The sequence below is a fragment of the Lactuca sativa genome, chromosome 8 (assembly GCF_002870075.4).
Source record: "Lactuca sativa cultivar Salinas chromosome 8, Lsat_Salinas_v11, whole genome shotgun sequence".
In the NCBI taxonomy this organism is placed as follows: Eukaryota; Viridiplantae; Streptophyta; class Magnoliopsida; order Asterales; family Asteraceae; genus Lactuca; species Lactuca sativa.
In genome coordinates this window covers 85,221,320-85,248,756 of record NC_056630.2, presented here as the reverse complement: position 1 = coordinate 85,248,756, position 27,437 = coordinate 85,221,320, and the positions used below count along the sequence as shown (strand labels likewise).

The 27,437-nt window shown below is 34.5% G+C and overlaps 3 protein-coding genes and 1 long non-coding RNA gene across 7 annotated transcripts; 2 read left to right on the top strand and 2 right to left on the bottom strand.

Moving 5' to 3' along the window:
- Window positions 1-2,316: 2,316 nt before the first annotated feature.
- On the bottom strand, window positions 2,317-6,480 carry LOC111913770 (uncharacterized). 2 transcript variants are annotated; one of them, XR_002857615.3, is made up of 3 exons: window positions 6,025-6,480; window positions 2,716-2,996; window positions 2,317-2,615 (listed from the first exon to the last, which is right to left on the bottom strand). It is a non-coding gene; the product is annotated as an uncharacterized LOC111913770 (long non-coding RNA). The 2 variants fall into 2 exon arrangements; XR_002857614.3 differs by having other exon boundaries at window positions 2,716-2,913; window positions 6,025-6,473.
- On the top strand, window positions 4,200-5,669 carry LOC122195288 (uncharacterized). The gene has a single exon (XM_042896968.1). The coding sequence runs from the start codon at window positions 4,602-4,604 to the stop codon at window positions 5,502-5,504; it is 903 nt and encodes a 300-aa protein (XP_042752902.1). The 5' UTR covers window positions 4,200-4,601; the 3' UTR covers window positions 5,505-5,669.
- Window positions 6,481-16,117: 9,637 nt separating the features above from the next.
- On the bottom strand, window positions 16,118-19,663 carry LOC111913768 (F-box protein At4g02760). 3 transcript variants are annotated; one of them, XM_023909479.2, is made up of 12 exons: window positions 19,314-19,663; window positions 19,026-19,195; window positions 18,376-18,492; window positions 18,178-18,288; window positions 17,612-17,739; window positions 17,410-17,531; window positions 17,280-17,344; window positions 17,047-17,107; window positions 16,888-16,950; window positions 16,737-16,789; window positions 16,607-16,655; window positions 16,118-16,457 (listed from the first exon to the last, which is right to left on the bottom strand). In XM_023909479.2, the coding sequence occupies exons 1-12, from the start codon at window positions 19,611-19,613 to the stop codon at window positions 16,329-16,331; spliced, it is 1,368 nt and encodes a 455-aa protein (XP_023765247.1). In that variant the 5' UTR covers window positions 19,614-19,663; the 3' UTR covers window positions 16,118-16,328. The 3 variants fall into 3 exon arrangements, with proteins under 3 accessions (XP_023765247.1, XP_023765244.1, XP_023765245.1); XM_023909476.2 differs by having other exon boundaries at window positions 16,556-16,655; window positions 19,314-19,662; XM_023909477.2 differs by having other exon boundaries at window positions 16,556-16,655; window positions 17,410-17,513; window positions 19,314-19,662.
- Window positions 19,664-24,630: 4,967 nt separating this feature from the next.
- LOC128127789 (uncharacterized) lies at window positions 24,631-26,828 on the top strand. Its single transcript, XM_052766479.1, has 4 exons — window positions 24,631-24,866; window positions 26,202-26,343; window positions 26,427-26,600; window positions 26,709-26,828. Exons 1-4 carry the CDS (start codon window positions 24,631-24,633, stop codon window positions 26,826-26,828), a joined length of 672 nt encoding a protein of 223 aa, XP_052622439.1.
- The last annotated feature ends 609 nt before the right edge of the window (window positions 26,829-27,437 follow it).

Here is a 27,437-nt window from a genome sequence, read left to right as displayed (position 1 = left end):
TGCTTCGACTTTTGTTGTTTGGATTTCCTTTCGTTGCGCACTTGCGCCCCTCAATGCAAAACATAACCTCACTTTTATCGTTATGGTCACTTAGATTGCATATGCATTGGTCACAATAAACGTACACATGTAATTTGATTTGTCTTACTTAGGGCGTGTTTGACAAAAGTAGTTGTTAGCTGGAAGCGGGTAGCGGTTAGCTGGTAGTGTGTAGCTGGTAGCTGGTAGCGGGAAGCTATAGCTTTTATTTGTTATATGAATGTTTGGCAAAAGTAACTGGAAGCTTTTGAAATATATAAAATTACATAAAAGGACAATTGATTAAAAATAAAAAAATATATAAATATATTTTTAAAGGTAATTATGGAAATTGATTTCAAAAGCTCCGGAACGTTTTGTTAAAAGCTACATGAAGTAGCTTTTAGAATCGGAGCGTTTTGTTAAAACTAAAAACTAAACGCTCGTACTGCCAAACGAAGCTTTTTGTTTAAATTAGAGCGTTTTGTCAAAAGCTAAAAGCTAGAAGTTCCCAAACGCTTCCAAAAGTTCCGTGTCAAACACGCCCTTACACTTTAATCAAACAATACATATTATTAAATTCTATTACTTTTGGGCGGACTTTGAGAAGTCAAAATGTTTAATGTTTTGGGAATATCTAATTACAACATTTGACTTTTCAAAAAGCTATTTAATAATAGAAATGTCATCAAGAAAAACTACCTCACAATAAAATAATAAAATGTTCTGAACATGTGACTTTAATTATTCTCATCTATCCAACCGAACCAAAGGATAAGAAAGAAGGTGTAGCAGTGAATGATGTAGTTTAGTTTTATTTTTGCATCTATGAAAAAACATTGGATTGTTTACAACAAAACCCTAAGTACAAAATATATCATTGTACATTTTTCTACTTTAAAAAAGTTATAGCATTATACTTTCATTGATTTGTATATACTAACATCTTAATTTTTGAAAAGAAGAGTTAAATAAAAGATATAACAACGTATTTTAATTAGTTTTAATGTAGGGAGAATTTTGTATTATATCATTCTTAAACATCAAAATATCATATTTGTCTAACCTAAATTTTAATTAGATTTCTTTGTATATTACTTGGTATTGTTAGAATGTTTTATTGAGTTTACATTTAAGTACATTTAAATGTCTAACTAACATGTCATGTTTCAAATGAATGCTACGTGATTGGATTAGCAAATTGAAGATATGTATGAAAATAAAATTAGAAACCGATTGAATTAACATATCAGTGCTTTTGGATTCGATTCAAGCGAGTAGGATGATATAATCCACCTACAAGTAAAATATATTTATTCCATGTCTCATCTACTACACAAAATACCAACACTACTTCCGATCATCGTGTTTTCCCATCAAGAAAGCGGGATAAGTTTTTTTTTTTTTTCCCTATTCTTGGTCTAAACAAATAGGCATTGATTAAAACATATTTATAATTTTGTACTGAGATTACCATTTCTATTCCAGCTTTCTTGAACTTTAGTTATAGTGGTGGTTCTGAAAATGGACTTGCACATTTCAAAGGCAAATTTACTATATTCCTAGACAATTTTGATATATATTTTTTATCATTGAACTTGGTGGTTTATGATTATTTTTTCAGGTTTTAAAGAATAAAAACACAAACACTGTAAAAAAGAAAAAATCTACTGGAGTTATTCAGTGGTGGTTCTGAAAATGGACCTCCACCGCATCAATGACTCATCAATAATGTGAGTTTTATATACATTATGTTAATTTGGGTCATAATGATTTTTTCTACTTAAGGTGTTGTATTTTGAATTTTTTTTATCTAATTATAGCGTTTTACTTTTAATAAATTTCTTATTAATACACTATATTTTGAAAATTCTAGCCATTTATAGTGTTGTATTGTCGGTCTTTATATTAAAACACGGTAGTTTGAAAAATATAAAAAATATATGACCAAGAATTAACACGTATAAAGGTAAAGTCTTATGTCTGGTAGTCAAATTAGCCAAACATTAACCTATAAGGGATCAAGTTTAATGCTATAAAATAAAGTAAAATTTGTCATTTGTTTCTTCATCGATCAACCCGGCCAACTGTCGAGTATTACACTAGTTGACTTAGTTGGGGACTTGAATTGGTTATAAACTAGGATGCATATCGAATTATATTTCAATTATATTACTTTTCATTATTAGGTCTTAGTTTCACCTAAGCATATATGGCATCTCTAAACACATTTGAGCAATTATTTCAAATGTGAAATCAAAAAGCTATATAAAATAGGACGATCTAAAATACAAACAATTATATCGAAACTTACATCATATACTAACATCATAATTACACATCTTTTACAACGGTTTATCGGTGCACAACACAATCAAATGTCATAGAGACATACGATGTTATCCTTAACACAAACAAAAAAGACATTAACTAGACACATCGTTTGCAACAATTTGACAATCTTGTATTCAATATATATGCACTTTTATTTCAAATAACAAAACTAGCTTCAGGTCCAACCAACATCGACCACAACATTTGCACATCTTCACATGAACAACACTTTACATCTTCATACAGCACGTACAATCCATTACCTACATATATATAAACAAAAACACAATCCAAACATCATCATAAAATATCAAACCGAAAACAATACCACACTCTGTTTTTAAAACTGATTAAAATACTTACGTTTGTGACGACGGATGTGTGTTGACTGAATTCGGTTCCACAGGATCTTGAAAGGGGAGAAGAGAGATTGAAGCCACCCCATTACTCAATCTTGAAGGATCATCCATGGTGATTTATTGTGAGAATACTAAGTAAGAAGGGTTCTTCTGGTATAATGTCAATATCAAAATGCTAAAGCACCTATATTACACCTTGTGGCTATTGACCAAATAATATTATTAGTTGGTATGCCACTTAGTGATATTACAAGAAAAAACAATTGGTTGCTTCACCTATACAGACTACACATGGCAAAAACAAATTCGAATTATTATGGCTTGTCATATTCCGATTTGTATATTGATTTAAAAAATCAAAACATGAAAAAAAAACACGAATAGGTTTATGGGTTTTAATTATTTTACAACGTGATTTATGAGTTCGGTTGAATTTGGTACAACTTAAAACCAGTTTTGACGTTGAACCAAAACTATTTTATGTTTTTATTTTACATTATTTGACTTTTTGGATTTGGTTCATACTTAATTCTAATTGTGAACCGGTTTAAGCCGTTGTTATTTTTTGTTATGGTCAAATTTTGCTTAATATTTTGTAGTAGACACTAATTTGACGAGAAAAAGAGATTTTAATTTTCAGAATTTATATTTTCTTGAGTAAAGGTTTTTAAACTTTATTTCAACATTGCGCTATTTTATATGACGTTTTTAAACAAATTTATCAGTTTTTACCATTTTATATAGACTTAACTGAAAAATAGTAATGATCTATATTTATATAAGTGACACGTTATTTACACTACACAGTAAAAAAAACAAACATTAAGCAACTGTTAACTTTTTAGTCAGAAAATATCTTTATGTTTACGGTTTGTAATGGTATTGTAGACAAAAAATCTAGTTGCTTACCTTTTGATGATATATATACTTTATAATATTTTTTTTGTTATTTAAAAAAAGATAGTTCTTTACCTATTTCATGACATTATATAGAAAATTAAAATGTATAACTTGTTTTTTCTTTTAAATTCACACATCCTTGGTCCCTTATTGTTGCTTCTTTCACACATAATTGATAATGCAAGGACGTGTGGTCGATGGCCTTGTTATCAATCAATTCCACCATATACGGACTTAGAAAACCAACATAATATTAAAAAGATTATTTGGATTTAGTAATACCAATTTGAACCCAACAATTGTGTTATTTAGATATTTAGTTAAGTTGGGAGCTCATAAAGTGTCAAATTCAATGACATGGTCCATCAAATGATCACTTTAATCACGCAAACGATGGTTTGTAATTGTATGATGAAAAAACAGTAGTACCCATAACCACTAACAATACCCCATTTCTAGATGTTCCCTCTTTTCATGATCAAAATGATAGCTTTTTAGCATGACTCCTTTCCTATCCAAAACATCTTCATAAACACCATTTATTACGCTAAATTGTCAATCATAAAAAGACACCCAAAGCATGAAAACTCCCACTCATTCCGGTGGTGCCACTGTGTTTCTGTGTGAGAGAGAAATTGAGTGAATAAAAGAAGCTGCATAATTCCTATTTTCTTCTAACCCATAACCCAGTTTCTTCAACAATAACCTTATTCTTGAATTTCTCTCTCAAAGTTCAAGAAATCTTGAATTTTGGGTGATTTAGAAAGTTACCCACACATTGTGAAGCCATTTTCTTCACCAATGACATCCTTCTTGAATCTTTTCTCAGAAAATTCAAGAAATCTTGAATTTTGGGTGATTTGAGAGGTTACCCATAAAATTCTTCTTTGGATTGGAGGAAAGGGTGGGTTTTGTAGTTTCTTCTAATTAAAGATTATAACCACCAAAATTTACGATATTTTAGCAAAATATTTGGTTTTGAGGTTACCAATGAGGGACTTTCCTTCTTGTTTTGGTGAAAATGGCATTCAAGTGGCGGGATCTTCTTCTTCATCAGGTGATATCACCACTACTACTTCCACTAACAGAATTGCCCAAAATCTCGTGACTTGTGTTTACCAGTGTCGAATGCGTAATTTCTCTTACTTCATCATAACTCTCACTTGGAGTAAAACCTTAATGGGTCAAAGTCTTTCTGTTGAAATCAACGATTCAAACAACCAATGTCTATGCAAACTCGACATTAAGCCATGGTTGTTCTCTAAAAGAAGAGGGTATAGGAATCTAGAAGTGGGTTCAAAGTTGATTGCTATTTACTGGGATTTATCATACGCAAAATTCGATTCTTCACCTGAGCCAATCGAAGGTTTCTATTTTGCTATTTCCATGAACCAAGAACTGATACTGGTTTTAGGAGATATGGAAAAGGAAGTGCACAAAAAGATAGATGCAACAAGTTTGGTTCCAAATGCTGTTTTTGTTTCAAAAAGAGCACATATTTTTGGGAAGAAGGCGTATTCGACAAGAGCACAGTTTTGTGGAAAAGGTCAGATTCATGATATAACAATTGAATGTGATACGATGTGTATGAATGATTCGTATTTGTTGATACGAATAGATGGTAACCCTGTAATGCAAGTGAAGTGCTTAAAATGGAAATTTAGAGGAAATTATACTATTTTAGTTGATGGGTTACCAGTGGAAGTTTATTGGGATGTTCATAGTTGGCTATTTGAGAAATTTATGGGCAATGCGGTCTTTTTGTTTCAGACTTGTCTTTCAGCTGAGAAATTATGGGGGAGTGAGGATGCTTCTTGGTCAACTATGAGTAAAGATCGACATTCACAAACTTTGGGCTTTTCTTTGGTGTTGTGTGCATGGAAGAATGAGTAGAAGTGTGTTTTGGGGATACTATTTCTATTTATTTTGACTCTGATACAACTGTGTGTTGTTTTTCTATGTTTTATTGAGGAATTATACGAGTCTACGTTCTATGGTTTGTTAAGCTTATGAACTAAAATGTTGTTTTTCATTGTATGTATAGATCTTATTACATTATCTTGATGGGTTGATGTTAAGTTATGTTTTTTTTTTTTTTTTTGCTTTTGAAGATATCTGATACTTGAAGGAACATGTAATGATTTATGAATGTGTCACAGGTTCAGCATTTTAGAACAGAAAAGTTTATTCAGGGTGCAACTTAAGGGGCCTAAAAGATGAATTAAGAGCACTAATTTGGGAATTGAAACTCATTCAATATACTAATGAAAGAGATACTCGATTTGGCAGAAACCCGATCTTAAGCATCCAATGCAGTTCGGTGACAAGAACCCTAACAGACAAAGTTTTAAACAATGATAATTTTGAAAGGTAGAATTCGTGTTAGAAGCAAATAGTAATTGTTTTAACGAACCAGATCAACGTACGAGGAGGAGCTTTTCATTAGGTGAAGGCGACTGCCGGAATCTTATCATCTTTAAGTACGTTCCAGTTGTACTATCCAAATAATACAGCGACTGTCGTAGCTACCGGAAAAAAAATCGGCGATCGATCGCGTTGAATTGGAGAGAGGTCACGATTTCAGTTTTGAACGACTGAGGTTTCCGCAACCGCAACGATAGAGTTCCGACGTTGGAGATATTTTCTGACGGCAAACCAGAATGTTCTGACAATGAGAAGACTTTGAGGATTTGGAAAGTATTTTCGAAGACGGAGACACAAAACTGAAAAAACCTTTGCGGTGGGCTGAAGCCTGAAGGGGTGAGATGACCGGCAACGACTCGAAAGAAAAGCAATTATTCCTTCTTAATTGGTTTCTTAATCGGAAGACCTGTGAGAAATGAGTTTTATCTCAATTTTTAAGATGTATTCGTGTCGTGTATTCATGTCGTGTCGTGTCTCTCACAGATTCGTGTCTTCATGTCTGAAATTACCAAGTGTAGATTTTCGTCTTTAAAAATATTTAATTATTTAAATAATTAATTACTTTCAAGATAAATTACAACATCTAAAACAAATTAAATATTAAAATAATTATTTGCATTTATAGACAAAACTTTGTAACATATACTGTGTTGTTTGTTTTTTCGAAGCGAAAATTTATGAAGTATGTTGATCACCTCTGTAACCATATAGACCAAACGGTTGCAGTCTGTAATAAGAATGCAAACTACTAAAATAAATTGAAATTTAAATAAACTAATTTTACAAAATTAAAATAGTTTTTCAACACTAAAAACTTAATAATTCCATTCTTATAACATTGAAATAAAACTCATTTCATTTTTTATAAAAACATTCAATACTATTAAATATTATTTACAAATTAAATGAATTAACATTAAAATTATTTTGTTTTAGCTAAATAGTGTCCTTGCGAGTTGCTTCAAATTGCTCTTGATGTAACATCCTAATTTTCAAGACTAAAAATTTTGTTTTTGATTATGTTAATTATAAAACCGTTTACTGAAAAACATCATTGATATCATATAAAACTATAAAACCATAATCATATGTCTCAAAATAGTATCATCAATAATATCAGAGTACAATCTCATGGATCTCAAATGCGGAAATAGTGTGTGTGCGATGCGCTGCTACCGTGTCAGCTCCTTCCCCTTCGACGAAGAGCTACCAAAAACCAAAACTGTAAACCGTAAGCACAAAGCTTACTGAGTTCCCATATCATACCACATACCATACATAACACATACTGTCATGCATATCTGGGTGCCCAACCTACCCTGTTGAGCATACCGGGGTGCTTAACCTACCCCTGCTAGGCATACCGGGGTGCCTAACCTACCCCTATCAGACATACCGGGGTGCCCGACCTACCCCTCCGGTTGATCTCATCCAGTTACGGGGACTATTTCACCCCCTACTACTACCACATAAGTCATAACATAATCATATTATTAGGCATATTGGGGTGCCTAACCTACCCCTTGGCCTTATCGACCAGATATGGGGATTATTCCCTCTACTACCACTATCACATAACATCATATCAGGCTATCACATAAACATATCAGATAGTGGCAAACCAGAAAATTATCATGAATACAATTGATATGTGCATATTTAGCCCTATATTTAGTATAGAGTTTTATCATTTATTAGCTAATTAATTGCATATTATGGACAAATAAGTACTTAATTATGTTTGAATTATATTTTCAGTCCAAAAGAAATGCTCGGAAGCAAAAGGAAGCAGGAGTACCTATCGGGAAGCTTTGGAGTGAACAAAAGAAGAAAGGATCAAAAAGCACAAAGGACTCGGCGAGTAGGGACGTCTACTCGACGAGTTCCCACGAAGATTCGCGAAGCAGGAGAGTCCTTGACTTGCCGTACACGAGAATTTAATGAGGGACTCGACGAGTCGGTTGTGGACTCGACGAGTCGAGACGAATCTATAAAAGAAACCCTCCAGATCGATAGACGGGACTTCTGAGAACCCTAGGAGGAGGAGTTGCGGTTCATAATGAAAAGAGACATCTGGAAGAGTGAAGATTCAACCCAATTCAAGTTTTGAAGGATAACCAAGGCATACTTTGATTTCTCTTAACTAGATCTAGTACTTAAACCATGTTTATGTTATTGAATTTCGTTTTTGAGTTTTCTACTGCCTTAATCATGAGCTAAACTTGCTAGCTTCTGTTTAGGTAAGACAATTTCGAGACTATGGTTTGATTAAGGGTAGGATTAACTTTTAATTGGTGATTTTGTTGAATTAAGCTTGTTAAAGATCCTTATACATTAACCATAACCATTTTCTGTTAATAGGAAGACAATTAGGCTGCATGAACATCTCTTGATTGTTTACCCCATGTGATTTATGTGAACACTTTATTATGTGCATAGGATTAGTGAATGTGAAACTAGGATTAATTAGAGAATGGGTAAGTTAATGTGTGAGCTTGTTTGATAAACCAACAACAAGAGGCTAATTGAATTGACAAATTGATTAACCATTACAAGTCTTATTTAACCCGAATAAATAACCTAGAGAATTAATTAATTTACACAACTGACCACTGCTTGAATTAGTTTATTTTCTAAGGATTAGCATAGCGAATGTGAATCTAATCACCTAAATCGGTAGCCAATAAAAGATTAATCCATTACACTATTACCATTAAATCAACCATAGGATCGATTGAGTCGAACCTGTACATAAGTCCTTTTAGATATTGAATTTAGTTGGTTTTTGCTTGCTTAGTTGTTAGTTAGTTATTTTAGTTTAATTGTTAGTAAGTTCCTAGTATTGTAAAACTAGAGAAAACCCCTCTTCTATTATTTGTTATTTTGTTTTTTTTTAGAAAATTTTAGTAATTAGTTTAATTGTCGTCCCTTGAGTTCGATACCCTGCTTACTAGATCTATACCACCAATTGACAGGTCCACTGCCTTTTGTGTGATTAATTTATAATTTAGAAGTAGGAATAAAACTAGTTGGTTAAACACACATCAACAATCATCCATAATCATTCCTGCTAGTGGGCCGACATTGTGGCATTGGACCCACTTCTATTGGAAGGTAACTCACCTCAGTGTCGTGAAGTTTGAACTGTGCTCGATGTCGGGATCAACTCCTCTCAACTCCTACACATAACAACCCTCCTTAATTTACCATTACATACTCTTAACCTCTACGAGGGTTACTCAGGTCAAGGCCAAAGTCAAGGTCAACACCTTAGTCAAAGTCAAGTTTTGGTCAAAGTTAACATCTGGTTGACTCAACTCGTCGAGTTGGTCCACCAACTTGTCGAGTTCCATAACCCACAACATCCTAGGACTTCGATCCTACTCGTCGAGTTCTCCTTCATATAGAATCGGGACCTTTTGCTTATGACTCGCCGAGCTCATCCTTGACCTTGTCGAGTCCTTCCTCATACTAGTTGAAGTGTTTAGTCCTTTACTCACCGAGTTCTTCCTTGAACTCATCGAGTTCTTCTTCATATAGTTGGGACTTTGCCTTGAACTCGTCGAGATTATTCTTGAATTCGCTGAGTTCCATGATCTTCAAGTTCATAAATGAGCCCAACTTACTGAGTCCTCTTCCAAACTTAAAAAGTTGCTTAATATCATAAAAGATTGAGGAAGCTGCGACCCAACTCACCGAGTCGTATGAACAACTCGTCGAGTCCCTCAATGACCAAATCCATACAGTTGATTTCAGTCGGGCTTAACACATCTAAAACGTAGATCTAACCTCATAGGGTCCATATTACACGTAAAGTTACAAACTTTACGTGTATGCAAGGTGTTATGAGACAAAAACACCATTTCCAAGTCTAAAATGAAGTTTAGGCCAAAGGAAAGGGTTAAAGCATAACAATGTTGTGAACTTTATGGCTATAGGGGCTGAAAGGGATCTGGATATGAAGTTACAACTTCATATCACACTTCATACACAAAAAGGTTCACAAATTTGCTTAAAGATGGCCCTAAACTCAAACATGGAGAGATTTATCAATAGGAAAGTCAAGGAAGCAACTTTATACCTTTAAGGGACTGGAAATGTAGCTTGAACCTTGGATCTACTGCTTCCTTGATCCTTCTAGCTCCTTCTTCTTCCTCCTGTAGCTTCAAAATCACACAAACACTCTCACAAATGACTCACACACTCAACAAAGCTCAAGGGCCACAAGTTAGGGCGTTATGGACTAAGGGAGACGATGGGGGTTGCATGGGAGGCGAGTTAGTGCGTTTAAATAGGGTGTAAACCCTAAAATTTAGGGTTTCACCCGGGCAGCTCTACTCGTCGAGTCGGGGCTTCCGACTCGGCGAGTAGATTGTCACCCCCGCGTCCAATTACTCATACCTACTCGACGAGTTGGGCCTCCAACTCGTCGAGTCCCTAAGTAAATCCACAATTAATTAAGTTTAAATACGTACCGAGAACCGGGTGTTACACTTGATTTGGAGTTCCTTCACAAAAACTTGATTCAACATTTGGAACAACATTCTCTTGGCTCCTGTTTGCCTTTGTTTCACCTGCTCTACAATTACAAGTGTGATTTCAAAGAACATAAATACATCATATTTTTACCAACATACTTCTGATTACAAGCATAAATACATCATATTTTTACATTTTTATAAAGAAATTATAGAGATGTGCTAAGCCTAGTAATTATGTCGTGTTTGGGTTGGTGGGTCAAAATACACCAACCCGAACACGACTCATTTAACTATACAAGTCACGGGTTGGCGGGTTTGGAATATAAACTCATATACGACCCGTTAACCCACTTATTTATACGGGTTCACATGTTAGGGGACCGTGGGTCAGACATGGGTTCGTTGGTTTGTGGGTTAAATTTCATAAATAAAATAGATAATTAAACATGAATAAATTCTAGATGCAAATGAAAATTAAAAACATTCATGGAAACATGTTCAATCTAAAACATTAATATAAACATATATAATTCAAGTGTTGATGTAATCGCCACATTAATACAAACATTAATCCTACATTCCTACGAATAATACTTAATACATTTAAAAATATATAATTTTTTTATTCAAATTCTACACGGGTTAGCGGGTCAACCCGTATGTTTTTTGAAAAACCTATATATGACATATTTAATAAACAGGCTGGCAGGTTAGTAGGTCAACCCGTATGTTTTTTCGTATCGTGTTGTGGATCATGTCGATAATTGTCAGACCTAATATGTGTCAATAGCTTTGTAACAAGCACAAGCAAAGACCATTTCACCATTTCACCATTTGCATTTGTTATTAGAGATGTTTTAGGTAAGACCAAATAAAATGCAATTAAATTAAACTTCAATATTCTCTCAAACATTTCATCGAGCACTTGTAATGCACAACTTGTTTCCCTCTTAAATTACTACCACTAGATTTATAAATATATATCCTACTCTTTAGACATCTAATCCAACAAAGAAAGGAAACATACACATGGATGGAAGCAAATTAGTATAACAAAAATCAGATTTCTCCTTGACATTCATCAAATCAGAAAACCGATTTTGAGCAAGTCTATATATTTCAGCAAAGCAAATCAGAAAAACCATTTCAACAAATAAATTTCAGAAATCAGGAGAATTAAATCGATTATACCAAATCAAAAATCAAAACCGATTTCAGCAAATCATAAATCATAAATCGATTTCAGAAATCAGGAGCATTACATCAGAAATTAGAAAAAAAAAGAAGGGTACCTGATGTGAATGTCAACGTGAACAAGAGTGTCGATCATAACATAAATCAACAAAAAAAGAAATCGATTTTTTCATACCTGTCAACGATGTCGACGATCTAATAAGCAACAATGGTGTGCCAACGAAGGGCTAAGGTCAACTATGGGTGGAGGGCGACGGTCGAAAGCACAGAAAGAAAAAGGGAATGAAGGAAATCATAAGATGGAGGAGAAGAGTGTAGCTTAGAAAAAGGGAAGACATGTTCGTCGAAGATAACATGTCGAGATACGACGATCTTACGAGTAGAAAGCTCATAACATTTGTGACCCCTGTGGTTGGATGGGTAACCCAAGAATACGCATGGGGTTGAACGATTTTCTAGTTTATGAATGGAGGTGGAAGGAATGAGAGGATAACATAGGCACCCGAAAGTCCGTAAGTGGGTGTAAGTGGGATGTTTCTTATAGAGAAGAAACGTGGGAGTGAAGTTGTGTTTAGTTTTGGAAGGAAGAACATTTAAAAGATATGTGACCATCTGAAGATCATGGCGCCAAAAGGTGGGTGTAAGAGATGCATGGGTAAGTAGGGTACGAATGATGTTGTTAATGGATCTGATATTTCATTCGGCCTTACCATTTTGGGAAGAGTTGTAAGGACAAGAGAAACGGAAAACCATCCCGTGTTTGGTACAAAATTCATGAAAAGATTTATTATTGTACTTTGTTCTGTTGTCGCATTGAAAGCATTTTATTGGACGTTCAAATTGGGTGTTATTGAGCTTGTAAAAATTAAGAAAGGTGAGATACACATGTGATTTACTGGTTAACGAATATGTCCATAAATTAGTGTAATCATCTAAGAACAATACATAATAACGGTGACCCCCCGAACTGAAGATTGGGGATGTTCATACATCACTGTGAAGAATATCAAATGGCATAGAAGTATGAGATAAAGAATCATAGAAAGGTAGTTTTACATGTTTGCCAAAAACACACGACTGACATAAATGTTTGTCAGGAAATCTATCAACGGAAATGAAATTATGTCTATTCAAAACACGCAATAAATAAGAACTCGGATGACCCAAACGTTTGTACCAGAGATCTTGAGACAAAGCAGCAAAGGTGGAAGGATGAGTGACTCGAGCAGAGGGCACAGTAAGAGGATAAAGTTCTCTGGTGCAGTTACATCAGAGGATAGGAATCTGCGTCTAATAATCCTTCACGAGAAAACCAAATGGGTCAAATTCTATGGAAATTAAATTATCGGTGGTTAGACGACGGACATAAAGTAAGTTTTTGATAAGCTTAGGGGCATGAAGAATGTTGTTAAGTTTTAAGGGTGGGTAGGGTGGTTGTAAGGTTGTGTAACCAGTTCCAAGAATTGGAATTTTGAAACCATTGCCAACGACGATATTGTTTTGTATGTCATTATTAAAATAACTAGAAATATTACCTGTCATGTTCGACATGTGGTTGGTTGCTCCAAAATCAAGGTACTAGTTTTGATCAGGATTGATAGTCATCGTATGCATCGCATGTTCTATGTTTGTAGGAGTGTAAGAGTACTCATAGCCTGCAAAACCAAGTGGCGGGGATCCAAGAACACCTGCAAAGTTGTTCCTGTTAGGGTACCTGCTTCCGGGTTGAGTCAGGTAAGGAGTCGAAGGAGCATTCCACTGTTGGGGCTGCCATGGAGCATTCCAACCATTCCAGTTCTGATTTTGCGCATAGTTTTGATTATATCCAATGTTATTTCCGCCCCCGCGACCGCATCCTCGGCCACGACCACGTCCGCCTCCGTTGGAGTTACTCCTGCCACAGTAGGGCTGGCCACGACTGGCACTACCACCACGATGTAGTTGTTGTTGTTCATTGCTTCCGGTTTAGTGTGTTAAGCGCAACCGCGGACTGGATGGTAGTTTGTTTATCGGCAACATGTAAGGAGGCGGTTGAGTTTGCAACACTGTGGAGGAGTAGACTGTTGAAGATGTGTTTCTATGTTTTCGTATTTCTCACCAAATCCAGCGATCAAACGGTCATTGGAGACTGGTGCATCAACATTGCTTAATTGATCAGATAGTGTTTTGAGCTCTTGGCAATAAGCAAACATGTTGGAGAAGGAGTCCAACTTAACATTAGAAAATTTGTTTTCTAAGTAAAGTGCACGGGAATGTTTGCTATCAATGAAAATTTGTGCCAGTGAATTCCGTACTTGTTCTGCACTGGAGGTATGTTGCAGAATTGTGATTAGCAAGTCCTTTGAAATCGTACCATATATCCATTGGAGAACTATGAAGTCCAGTCTTTTCCAGAGAGCTTTGTCATTTATCTTGTCTTTGTCTTTATCTGTTGTTGTTCCTTGTTTTAGAAGGAGGGATTTTTGATGGAAGAATGTGTTGTATCACATCATGAGCACGACAGTGAACCTTAAACAATTCAACTCATGATGTGTGTGGACCGTCTTCCATCTCCAATATGATGGGAATAAAATTTCTAATATTGGTAACCGCCACCGCAGGATGAATAGAAGCCATTGGAAGAGAATAGAAGAAGAATAGAAAGAGAAATAGAATTACCGACTCAGTGAAGGTAGCGGCTAAGGTTTTAGGTTAATTAGATAATACGCTCAGATACCATAATCGAATATGGTCACTCCCAATTTTATTCACGTGAGATGTGTGTGTGTGTGTGTGTGTGTATATATATATATATATATATATATATATATATATATATATATATATATATATATATATATATATAGGTTCATGTTCATTTGAGACCATTCTAATTTTGTGAGACCGTGAGACCAAATCTAAAAATAATTTTAAAATGCAAAATAAATGGAAAAATCCAAAAATTCTTTTTTTAAATATTATTTTCGGAACTTGAATTAACTAAAAAAATAAAAAATAAATAAAAAAAAATTCCGTTTTTTTTTTGAAAAATACGTGAAATATTCTAATAGAATATTACACTGACATATTCTAAAAAATAATTTTAAAATGCAGAATAAATGGAAAAATCTAAAAGTTGTTTTTTTAAATATTATTTTCAGAACTTTAATTAACTAAAAAAAATTAAAAAAATCCATTTTTTTTGAAAAATACGTGAAATATTCTAATAGAATATTACATTGTACATATTCTAAAAAATAATTTTAAAATGCAAAATAAATGGAAAAATCAAAAAATTCTTTTTTTAAATATTATTTTCGGAACTTGAATTAACTAAAAAAAAATTTTAAAAATAAAAAATACGTCTCACGGATAAACAATTCAATTCGGTTTTCGGGTATCTATATAAGGCTTATTTGGTTTTCGGGTTATTCGGTTCGGGTTACCCGAATAAGGGCTTATTCGGTCCAAAAGGACCGGACCGAATATGAAAATTGACATTTTTTCCTAACATGATTGTTTATTCGATCTTCTTTTCTATCGATCGTTACCCAAAAAAACTCACGTAATACACCAAAAAAATCAACACAATCGAATTCGATCATCCGTATTACACCAAATCGACGAGTCGAAGACATTACTCTTTGATCGATTGAGGTTTTCTCATCCTTGCGACATTACTCTTTGATCAACAATTGCGGCCACTTCCCTTGCGACTTACGATAACCTGGACTCATTGATCGATCATCACCGGTTCAAAGTTCAAACTTCAAAGTCCATTCACGATAAGAAAAAAAAAGTCGGTCCTTGCGTCTGGAAAAAATAATCGTCTCATCATCGTTGTTTTCTAGTTTCTACTATGATCAAACTCCATTCAAGTCATACAAAATACAATATTTATAATCACATTGTAAATGTTATTTGGTTTATTCAGGTTATTTGGCTCCTTAATCATCTTCTATATGTTATTTGGGTTATTCGGGTCGGAACCGAACCGAACTGAATAATACCCGAACCGAACCGAACCCGTATTGCTTATTTGGTTTGGTTTTCGATTCATACAATTACCTATTCGAGTTCGGTTCGATTCCGACCCGAATAACATCCCTATATATATATATATATATATATATATATATATATATATATATATATATATATATATATATATATATATATATATATATATATATATATATATTACAGTTTTGGTACCTCAACTATTATAAACATGACAATATATAATTCCTAGTCTAATATTATTATATTCCAATATAGTAACCAAACATAACAAATAAGTAGTCTAACGATCTTTTTTTCATTATGTTGTTTGGCTTATTCTACTTTCGACCAAACATACCATGAATGATTGAAGATACGTATTACTGATAATTAATTAATTACTAATAAATAATAATAAACAATGAATGAATGAAGATACGTATTACTAATAATAAACGATAAATAAATAAATATGAAGCCGAGGTTATTCGTTGTTTAGAGTTTTCTGTTTTCATTTTACTAACCAAAATCGATCTTAAATCTAAAATAATAATTTGGTTTGATCAAAACCAATCCGAATATCCAAACCATATTATCCGATCCAAATCACCAAGTTACCGCTACTCAAGATCACTATTTAACTGCTACTGGATGTGCTTGTGGAGGATGATGAATCAGATGTAGTGGATGTGCTCATGGAGGATGATGAGTCAGATGATGTGGATGTGCTCGTGGAGGATGATGCATCAGATGTAGGGCTGCTTAACTGCAAAGGAAGAGTGTTCGAAATCGCTTGTCATGATTTGTTCAATATCAATGTAACTTCAAATTTAATCAGTAGTAGTAGTAATAATATATAAATACATCATCATCCATCATATGATTCACCGAATTGAGTTTGGAAAATTCAGGTACCAAACAGAAATTAGGTCTTTGTTCCAACAGTTGCTTTATGAGAATGGCACTACACAAGAGAAGACAAGACAAGTGGTAAGAAAAAATTTTACACAGAAAAGGCAAGGCAGCAACGAATAATCCAACGCACCTCACACCCTCCAAGTGACCATTATATGCTATATCTTCATCATTCGATATGTCCTGTGTTGACGAGACACATGATAAATATTATTCAGTTTGAAGAATTTGGAAAAAAGAAATTACATAAACTAATTCAAAAAAAAAAAAAAAAGACGCACAAGATGCCTTAGGAGCCTGAACTTTCCTGCAAGAAGAGCTTTCATCAACTTCTTAACCTCCACCTGCCCATGAGGCCATGACGCATGTGTTAGGGGATAGGGATGAAAGATAGACAAAAAGGTTATTTTGAAAAAAAGAAAAAGGAGAAATATTCTTACTTTTTTGAGTCTTGAACAGTTGCGTAAAATCATGACCTCCAAATTATTTCCATCACCTTTGCTGCCATGGAAAACTACATAAGTAAGGTAGGAAAAAAAAATAACAATGAATAGAAAATATCGCCAGTAAAAATAGCAACCGACTATTTCAAATAAATAAAAAACTTTACAACCCATTGATCAATGAAGGAGAAGATGGATATAAATTAATACGAGTTGAAGGTTTTACTCACTTTAAAAAGGAACCAGAGAAGAAACAAGATGTTGAAAAGTCGACATATTTCAACTCGTGAAACCCCTACAGCATAATAAGGAAGACATGAGCAAATAATTGTGTTTGTTTATATGGTAAGCATCAAATACCTTCAACAGCTTGTGAGCATTGTAGTCACTCAATCTACATCCTTTCAGTGCCAAAGTGGTTATCTTAGGGCAATTAAGCACAAGTTCTTCGCAGGCTGAGTTTCCTATAAAATTTCCTTCGTCTGCATTAGAGATCTCACTAAAATGATACTACACTCTTTCCAAATATTAAGAAAAAATCTTCAACCAAATTTAGACAGACCATCAAAAAGGCGACGCTTCATTAGTCTACCCATGGAGTCCTTTGACTTTGAAAGGTCAAAGACAAAACGCTCTATCAAGCGACAATGTCTACTCACAAACTTCAGTGTAGAACTCGCATCAACATCCCTATTTGTCGAGAAAGGTTTTTAGTACTTGACAATAAACAAGTGCATTGAAGGAAGTGATATCAGCTTATTTTATGAGTAATGACCATGCATGCAACACATAAAACAATATTGCCATTCATTAAGGTGTTGGTTATTTTTGAAGAGGTAAAACGTTTGCAGTCTGTGAACCATCAATTCAGAAGAAGAGGTGAACTAAACGTATCTAGTTTGCAAGAAAAATACTTTTTTAATATTAAAAACCTTAAGTTTAATAAATAAATAAAAAAACCTGATTTTTTAATGTGCTGTAAAACTATTCAACTAGTTCTAAATTCTAGCACAAAGGCCTACAACAATACATATTAAAATACTTAACACCCACAATATAAGAGTCTCATTAACAATTAGGCTAGAGGGGAAATTTATCAACAAAAGAATATCAAATCAAAGAACTTACAAACCCACAATTTCGAGATCAACGAGAGACGGGCAAACTGACAATGATGCAAGAAGTGCTGTGTTATCCATCATTTTAATATTGTGAAGATGCAACCTTTTCAAATGAGACCTTGAAATTACAATATAGAGTGGAGTCAATAGATACTCTATACTTGTACAATAATAATTCATTCATTCCAAAATAATGAAAACATACCCAGATGCACCACCATTGGCACCCAAAAAACCCAAGCAAGACCTTGTCAAGATAGATGATTTCTTTCCTTGCTTGTTTAATGATAGCTCAGGTGGTACTTCAACAAGCTTAATAGACCTAAAGTTGGAGTATATGTAAGTTTGTGCATATTGTAGTGTGCATGATTGGTACTAATGAAAGTTTAATGTCATCAGTTGTATGATCCTACACACAGAATACAGCATTAAACCCAATTCATAGATATCTTTAACCTTTAAGCTTTAAAAAGAAGGTGCTAGTTAGCACACTTACAAGTTCATTGTAAATTAAGCCACATGACTATGATCACATGGGTGTACAGCTGGGATTATGGAACATACATTGTATGCAAATTGTAAATCATACATTATAGTTTGAGAGCCAATGGAGTAAGTGCTTTTCCCTACAAAGTAAAATAATGTTTTCTTGCAACATGCAAGCAAATTTTGATGAATTTATATTCTTCATCATATTTACTCCTTATAGTTATCGGCATTGATGTTATTTTATACTTACAGAGGGAGAGGGAAATGGGATTTCTGAAGATACTTAGAAACCCTAATTTATTCAAATCGGCATAAATTACAAGTAAACAGCACCCCATACTACACTCAGGAGGAAAGAGATATTACTGAAGCGCATTTCTAGCTCGTTGAATCATTGTAGTTACCACAACAACGTTGACCTTGGGTATAGCCAAGTCAATATTAGCAAAACACAAAGGATCTTTAGCACAATTCTGAAAAAACAAGCATGTAGCCGAGGCAGAACAAACGCTTGGCGTATCAAGCATGGAAAAAACCTACAAATCATCATTCACAAGTATGAAAAAAGCATAAGGAAAATCCATTGTGCCTAACAAGCTTCAGTTGAGCATTAATTAATCAAAAATCAACAGACCACGATAGAAATAGAAATACCTTGATTGTGAGGTCAGGAGGGAGAGGCCAGAAAGATGCATTATGGACGGAGGAAAGTTTACGACCATATCTCTTGCCAACTTCGAGCAGGACGGATCCGATATGGAGAGCACGTTGTATAAATTCGTTTTGATCGGAATAGGCAGACCTAGATTCAACGAGGCCATCGAATGAGGCCTCGATTAAAGCGGAATCGGAGACAGCAAGCAAGGACTCCAACAGCGAATCGATGTTTAAGTGATAGTAATCACGCTTTGAAACCCTAGGGGAATGATCGGAAAGGCAAGAGCGTTTAGCCATGGAAGAAAGTGATGAGACGGATGGTGCGTGGGAGTGAAAAAATTATCTTATCCTATACTATATATAATTTACAAAGACCTTATGAACAGTGCATTTTTCCATTTTAATTTATATTCAACAATGATTTTATATTTTGAAAGATTACAAATGTTTTATATTTTGGCAGATTTAGTCCTTTCAACAAAAGGTTTTATATTTTGACAGATTTATTTTCTGCAACAAAAGTCTTACATTTTGACATAGTTAGTCCCTGCAAATAAAGGTTTTACATTTTGACAGATTTAGTCCCTACAACAAAGGTTTTACATTTTAGCATATTTAGTTCCTGTAAAATGTTTTTTACACTTTGGCAGACTTAGTCCCCATAACAAAGGTTTTACATTTTTGACAATTTTAATCCTTGCAATTTACTCCATGCAATAAAGATTTTATATTTAAACTAATTTAGTCCCTACAATTATTTAGTTTACAAAAAAATGTCCATATAAAGTTTCTACGCAAATGGAGAAATTTCTAGTGAAACTTAATACAATTTTAAATTTAATATTAAAAGCAAAATTCACAAAATTATATATACGGTTAATGGTAGTTAGTGAAAAACCGATGTTAAAATCTCGGCATTTCAAATTCATCAAGGTTTAATTTGGACTGTAATAACTAATAAGCTTGTATATCAAGTATGAGAGGCCATCAGGGCGTGGGCCATGGTGCCAAGTGTGGGAGGACCCATGAGGGAGGATGACAGGAGACAGGTCGGAGATGTTTCAGTTGTTGTCATATGGGTCATTTAGTAGAGATTGTCCCCGTGGATCGTTTCCGATGTGTTTTCATTGCAACTAGGTGGGCCACAAGAAGGACGACTGTCCGATGTTGAAAGATGGAGTAGTGAGTGCACCTGTTCCAGTTACTTTGAGGATCACTGACGGTCGTGAGGGTTAAGCAGGAGCCCCAACAGCGAGGAGCCGAGCATTGCAGTGTCAGACAAGGGACGCCATAGCTTCATCAGATGCTATCATGGGTACGTTATACTTAGTTTTTTTTTCATGCCTTATTTGTTGGGTTTTAAGCATAACGTCATTCTTATGGTGTACATGCAACCCTAATTGCTTTGGATCTAGGTTTTTCTAATTTGAACATACAACATTGAATACCAAAGCAATAACCCTATGACTAGCATACATATTTCGAAAATCACATATGATTAGGGTTAGAATCTTTACCTCTCATGTTATATAGCAATAACAAGTTTAATCCTTCTTGATCTTGACTTTTGAAAGCCTAATGCCCCAAGTGTTGCACCTCTAATGGAGGCATAAACACCCAATGCATGAAGATGACTTAGGAGAGAGGTGAAATCGGCTAGGGCAACTCAAAGAAGACATAGGGCCGAATTCCACATGCTAAGGGTTTATTTATAGTTGAGGCTATTAGGGTTTTAAGGTGGAAACCCTGATTTCCTTGCTTAGGCCCTAAGCAAGATATGTACTCCTATTAGACAACCCTTAGACGAAATCGTTATGCACTCTCATAGAGATTTCGTCCACCATATACCAATGGGGTCTATGAGCCCAAACTATAAATATTACTGATTTACATAATCAGTCCTCATTTATTTAATCAGTCTCTTTTGATCACTAAATTAATTCCAAATTAATTTCTGATCAATATTAATTAAATAATATGATTTCCAAATAATATATTAATCTTGTAATATATTAATAAAACCATTTTAATTACTAATTTATTATTCATGTAATAAATTCTACTCTCTCCTCTCGTCATCCTATCAAGTTGCATGATTGAAGGCAACCCAAAAGGACCATGCTTATAATCGGGTCAAGTATATACCAATAATAGTTATAGGCTTAGACACCCAATCTAACAGTCTCCCACCTGGATAAGTCTAATAACTATTATTACAAGTACGACTTTAGAACATGATTAGCAATCGTAGCTTTCAAAAGCCATTGTCGAACGCTGATCTTATCAGTAATACGTCCTTTAGATAAAGGATCATATTTTCCTCCATTCTCAAGATATCGTATGAATTGAGACATGAATTATAATCATTCTCTCTGTTCATGTGTTGTTTCCCGATCTTCGACTTATGACGACTGACAACAGACTACAATTGAACACATCAACTTAGTCCAGGCTTCGCCAAGCTCTTAGGGTGTCATCACTAGATCACCGAGGGCCCACATATATCGCTTTTATCCCACTTTGGGTAAAAGGAACGGATAAACTTCGACTCATATGCTTGTACTATTTACTCATCAAGTTACACACAACAATACATTTTATAACATCAAGTTACTGATGCGTTTACGTATTATCAGTGTGCAACCGACTCGTAAACAACAACTCATATCTCTCCGTTTCAAGAATATAAGATATTATCGTCTCACAATCACTCGTGATAAAATCCATGAAGTGATTCATGTGAGCGTGGGTTTAATCAAATACTCAAATCTTATTTCAGGAGCACTCATGAATACTGCAGCAGACTTTTGCTATGTCTAAACGCTTTAGACAATCTACACTCAGATTCATGAAAATCTTATCTCATTACTTACTTCCAAAGTATGATCGATTGTGTGATGTTTGAATAATCTTATTATTCGGGGAGTCAAAACATGCGAAGTGAAACACAAGAATAATCAAATCCAATATGGCCTCAACACTTTGAGTATTCATAAAACATCTTTTATTTAATCACCATATTGATTACACATTATTCATTGTATAATGTTTCGAGTAATCAACTTAATACTTGAATTGAAACAATAGTTATCCCATGCTCCAAGCATGCATACTATGTTTACTATGGTCCTTACTTTATGAAATATGTCAATTGAATACATTTTCAATGACACTCATTTCACAATTCCTAATCCTTATTATAAGTGTAAGAATACCAAATTCTTGTCACTATTAGAATATGTTACATTCTAACATTTTATGCAATGATCATTTTGTAATGTCATAGCACCAAAGTAAAAAAGACTTTGTTAATGAAATTACAAGGTGCTCTATTGGAGATTGTTACAAGACAATGCCACGAAAGTGAAGTCTCAAATTCAAAGTACATTCCTTTGAACATCCTTCTTTCATAAAAGTTTCTAATCTACATAGATTCTTAATATCCAACTCCTACTATGGAAACATTTCTATATTTTTCATATGACAACTCATTCCTAATAGAATCATATCTATTCATAATAATGCCAATATGTTCCATTCAATACTTTACTTCCAACTTACCACAAGCGACCAATCCTTAGCGAACCTTAAATCGTCCTTGACAGTTGCTTAATTATTTTAGTCATATCCGGTTCTGTTCCTTTTTCCCTCTTAATGCCATAGGCATTTGGAAAATCAAAACGGCCGAATATTACAACATATGCAATCGATCCTATACCCGAAGCGTATGGGATATGATACATAATGTCCTACATAAAGTCATGATATTTTACCAATATTTTGCTATAATATTGCCATATATAGAATTCCCTTATGTTGAACATTTTCAACATAACATTCATATATGTCCTTTGACTAACTTTGATTAAAATTTCTCGATCTAACCTTTTAGATTTGAAATGAAGTATAAGTTCCTCTCCCTTAATTATAGCAAAACAACTTTTCAACCTCTGCAACTTTGCAAATTGAAACTTTTGTTTTCTGTAATTAATATTGTTAAATCGCAACACTTAACATAATAATCATGCTTCCACTAACATGATAATTATATCCTTACCAACATAACACTCATGCTCCCACTAGCTTTGACATGTATTCAGAAATCAGCTGGATTTTCTGGGAATCAATACTTATTGACTTCTTTACCAATGTTCAGATTTCTAATACGAGATGCTTTGATAAGCTTTATCTAAGCTCATACACCTTTTATAAGAAATATCATATGTGTGTCTAAACAATTTCAAAACTTATAACAATAAGTCTTAAATGTTCAAACTATTTGCCACTTCTCACAATTCGGACTATGAAGAGGGATGTCGTAATCATAATCGGATTTGACAATACAAATATCACAGTTGCTATCTCCTTAAATTCTTCTTAGCGAAAGTTTTCACTCACAATCATTTTCATGAAGCGGAGAGAAACCTTACCACTTAGATTTTATTGTGTATGCGTTCCTATCCATGTAAATCTCACTACTAGAAAATAGACCTTTAATGACGCGCTTTTTACGACACGCGCTGATTAATGATACGCAAAAGGACGTGCCCTTAAAATAGCGTCATCTCTTCAAAAAAATTTAGGATTTACGTCACGCATTACTGCGTGCCCTTAATTTAGTGTCTCAAGAAAAAAATTAAAAACACGGAGGGCGCTTTATCTTAAACTCGCGTCGTCTTTACCTGTCGCTTTATAATTTTAATGAAACGCGCTTTTAGTAGACAAGGGGGAAACGAAATCCCCAAAATTTTGAAAACCCGCCTTTTTTTCTATGTTCTATCTATCTTTCATCCTTGCAATCCACTCTCCTCTCTCTGATACTCTCTCCTCTAGATCTCCCTTCATTCTCTACCTCCCGTCTCTCTGTAAACCCTAAGCCATCGCCACCTCCCTTCTATTTAGCACGTGCTAGGCCAGGGTTTTAGTAGATACTGGGGAAAATGAAATCCCCAAAATTTTGAAAACCCGCTTCTTTTTTATCCTCCGTTTGTGTGCTTTTCCATGGCGAAGAAAAAAGAACTAAGGTTTGTTTCCCCAATTCAAAATTAACGCTAATTGCTTCTTAAACTGCATGTTATTTTACAGTTTTTTTGGGTGATTTACAGCCAACGAATTCTAACGATTTTCATTTATTGTGCACATGTTTTCGAATTCTAACGATTTTCATTTATTGTGCAGATGTTGAGCGATTTTATCGACGGTGCGATCCAGACGTGTATTAGGGTTTCAATTTTTCCTACCGCTTTCGTGAAATCTCCACTGGGGATCGATCGACACTTGTTATCTAACAACACACCGACAAACACCACCGAAGATGGCTTCAGTTCCTCCGCTTATCGATCCTCTATCTTCTTCCCTACTCTGTTCTACAACCACTTCCATCCCCGCCACCGCCTTCTTCCACCGTTTGTGTCTAACCTCATCTCCTCCAGTGCTCGCCGCTACGCTTTCTTCTCCTTTCCGCCTTACAGATCCTCGCAGACCATTGCTCATCGTCGCTGCAGCTACCACTTTGATGTTCAATTTCGTTCAGGTACAACTCTTCTCAGTGTAATTTGTGAGTTTAGTTTCGGATAAATTTCTTTGTAGATCAGTCCGTAATACGTGTTGTTACCCTTTTCGGACATTTGAAAATAGACATGATCATGAAACAGGAGCTAAATTTGTTGTTACCCTAAGCATCGCCTCGACAGAAATGGAAGAACAAAGTGATTCGCTAAATTTGTTTTTCAGTTCGTATTGATCGCTAATTTTGTCCCAATCCTTCCAATTCGATGTTCCAGATCAGTTTTATATTCGAATTGGTAACTAGTATGGTAAGAATTTTGTCCCAATCCTTCCAATTCGATGTTCCAGATCACCCCTGCTTCTGATTTTTTAGCTTCCTGGTCAGGCCAACTCATAGAATTATTTCCCACAAACCCTTTGACTTCCGAAACATCACCCCATCCTTGTTCTTTCCCATAACCTTGTTACTTTTCCAACTTTGCCCCTGTTCAATCTTTGAATCATTAGACTTTCCTTTCATTGGCTGAATATTCCCATAATACCCCTGCCCATTTTTACCTCCTGTCTTCCCACCTCTATCAAAACTAAATTCCAAATTTTCCTGATTATTCCCATTATACCCCTGATAGCGAATTCCAGCAGAAGCCCCGGAATTTCCAATTTTCGGATAATTCCCTTTTTGCCCCTGCTTGCGGTTTCCAGCAAAAACCCCTGAACCTTCATTTTTCGAGAAATTCCCTTGATTCCCCTGACTCGAAAACTGTTTTTTCCCCCTGTAGCTTATTTTGAAAAAAAAAATCCATTATTTCCTTTGGTTTTCTTCACCACATCAATGCCTAACTAAATTGGCTATGTTTCTTGTTCTTTTACTTAACCAAAGTTTATCAACTTTGTGAATATTATTCTGACTTGTTTTGATATTTATTTTTGATATTTTGTTCTTAATGTTGGTTCTAACTTCTATTCTTTTTCTTTTTTTTTTTTAAACAGTTACAAGGGACCTGAATAGGGGTTTTCTAAATTTTTAGTGATGGCTGTAGACACTGAAGATTTTGAAATGATTTCCCATATTCCATTCCTTACTAAATATAAGGTATGTTTCTAATATTTTTGTTCCTTCAAAAGAAGAATTGGGGAGAGCATGTGGAGTTAAAAAACCGGTGCTTTCATGTTCGTTGACTAGCATTGAAAGAAGTCAACTAAGATCCCAAATCCAGCAACTCAAGGTTTACTTTATTATCTTTTCATAATCTTTAATCTATTACACACTATCAGATCAATGTTTTTTCTGCAATTTCTTCTTTTACATTGTCTTCTACAAGTTACTGTTCTGCTACTGTTTAGCATGATATAACCAAAGATTGTATTATGTTGAAGATTATTCGTGTTCTTCCCCCCTGCTGTTCCTAACCGTCAAGTGAAAGCAAACTCCTCAACATGGGAGGCATCGGGTGAGACATTAAACAACATTGACCATGAAGCAATGGCTGTTGACCCTGCACTTGTATTAACCATCCAGGTTGGCAGTTGTCACTAAAAAGATGATGTTTGTTATTGTGGTAAAATGTTTTGGTTTAACTTTACTAAATTATTATTATTCAGGTTATGTTGACTGACTTTGGGGTAGCAAAGCAATTTGATGAAAGCACAAGGTTAAATTCCATGTGTGGGACATTAGAATATATGACACCTGAAATTGTACAAGGGAGGGGCCATGATAAGGCCGCTGATTGGTGGAGTGTTGGGATTTTAATGTATGAAATGCTTTCTGGAAAGGTTGGTGTGCTGTCACCCTTAATTACTTTTAATAAATCACTATTAAATTCCCATTACTTTTAGCGTGAGGGTAATAATGTAATTTTGTTCGATATTGTATCTTTGCAGCCTTCGTTTAGAGGTGGAAACAGACAGAAGATTCAGGAGAAAATAGTGAAGGACAAGATAAAGCTTCCAGGATTCTTGTCAAGTGAAGCACATTCGCTTTTGAAAGGGGTAATATTGTAATTTGTAATACTATATGCATGTGTTATAGTTGTTGGTTAATATTATATGCATGGGAATACAACAATTTCTGTTTTGAGCTTCTCACCTGATGGAGAGGTACAACCGTTCATGCTATTTTAATACATGATGAAACATAAACACTACAAGTTTTTCAATTAATTTTTAAATATATATATATATATATATATATATATATATATATATATATATATATATATATATATATATATATATATATATGGTAAGGGTTGATAGCTTTTTCTTAGCTTGGTTGAATGATAAGATGGTGGTCATTGGGATCCATGTGATCAGAATTTCCCTGGTGCTCCAACATTTTTGCCAGGTAAACCCATCTGGCCAGACCTCTGCATTGCCTCCTACAGGGTCTGTTACTGGTTATTATGATTTATGATTCTGAGGGTATTTAGGTCATTTACTCAGAATTTTGCGTTTTCAACTTTACAGGTAAATCACACTTGCTTGGCTAAACGTTATTCTGTATGCTTTCAAACTTGTCTTCTTCCTGAATTCTTTTTCTTTGTAAGTTTAGCCTTATTCTTTTCTTCAATTAAGTGTTGTCTGGAGAGTGTTGTATGAACAACAATAAAT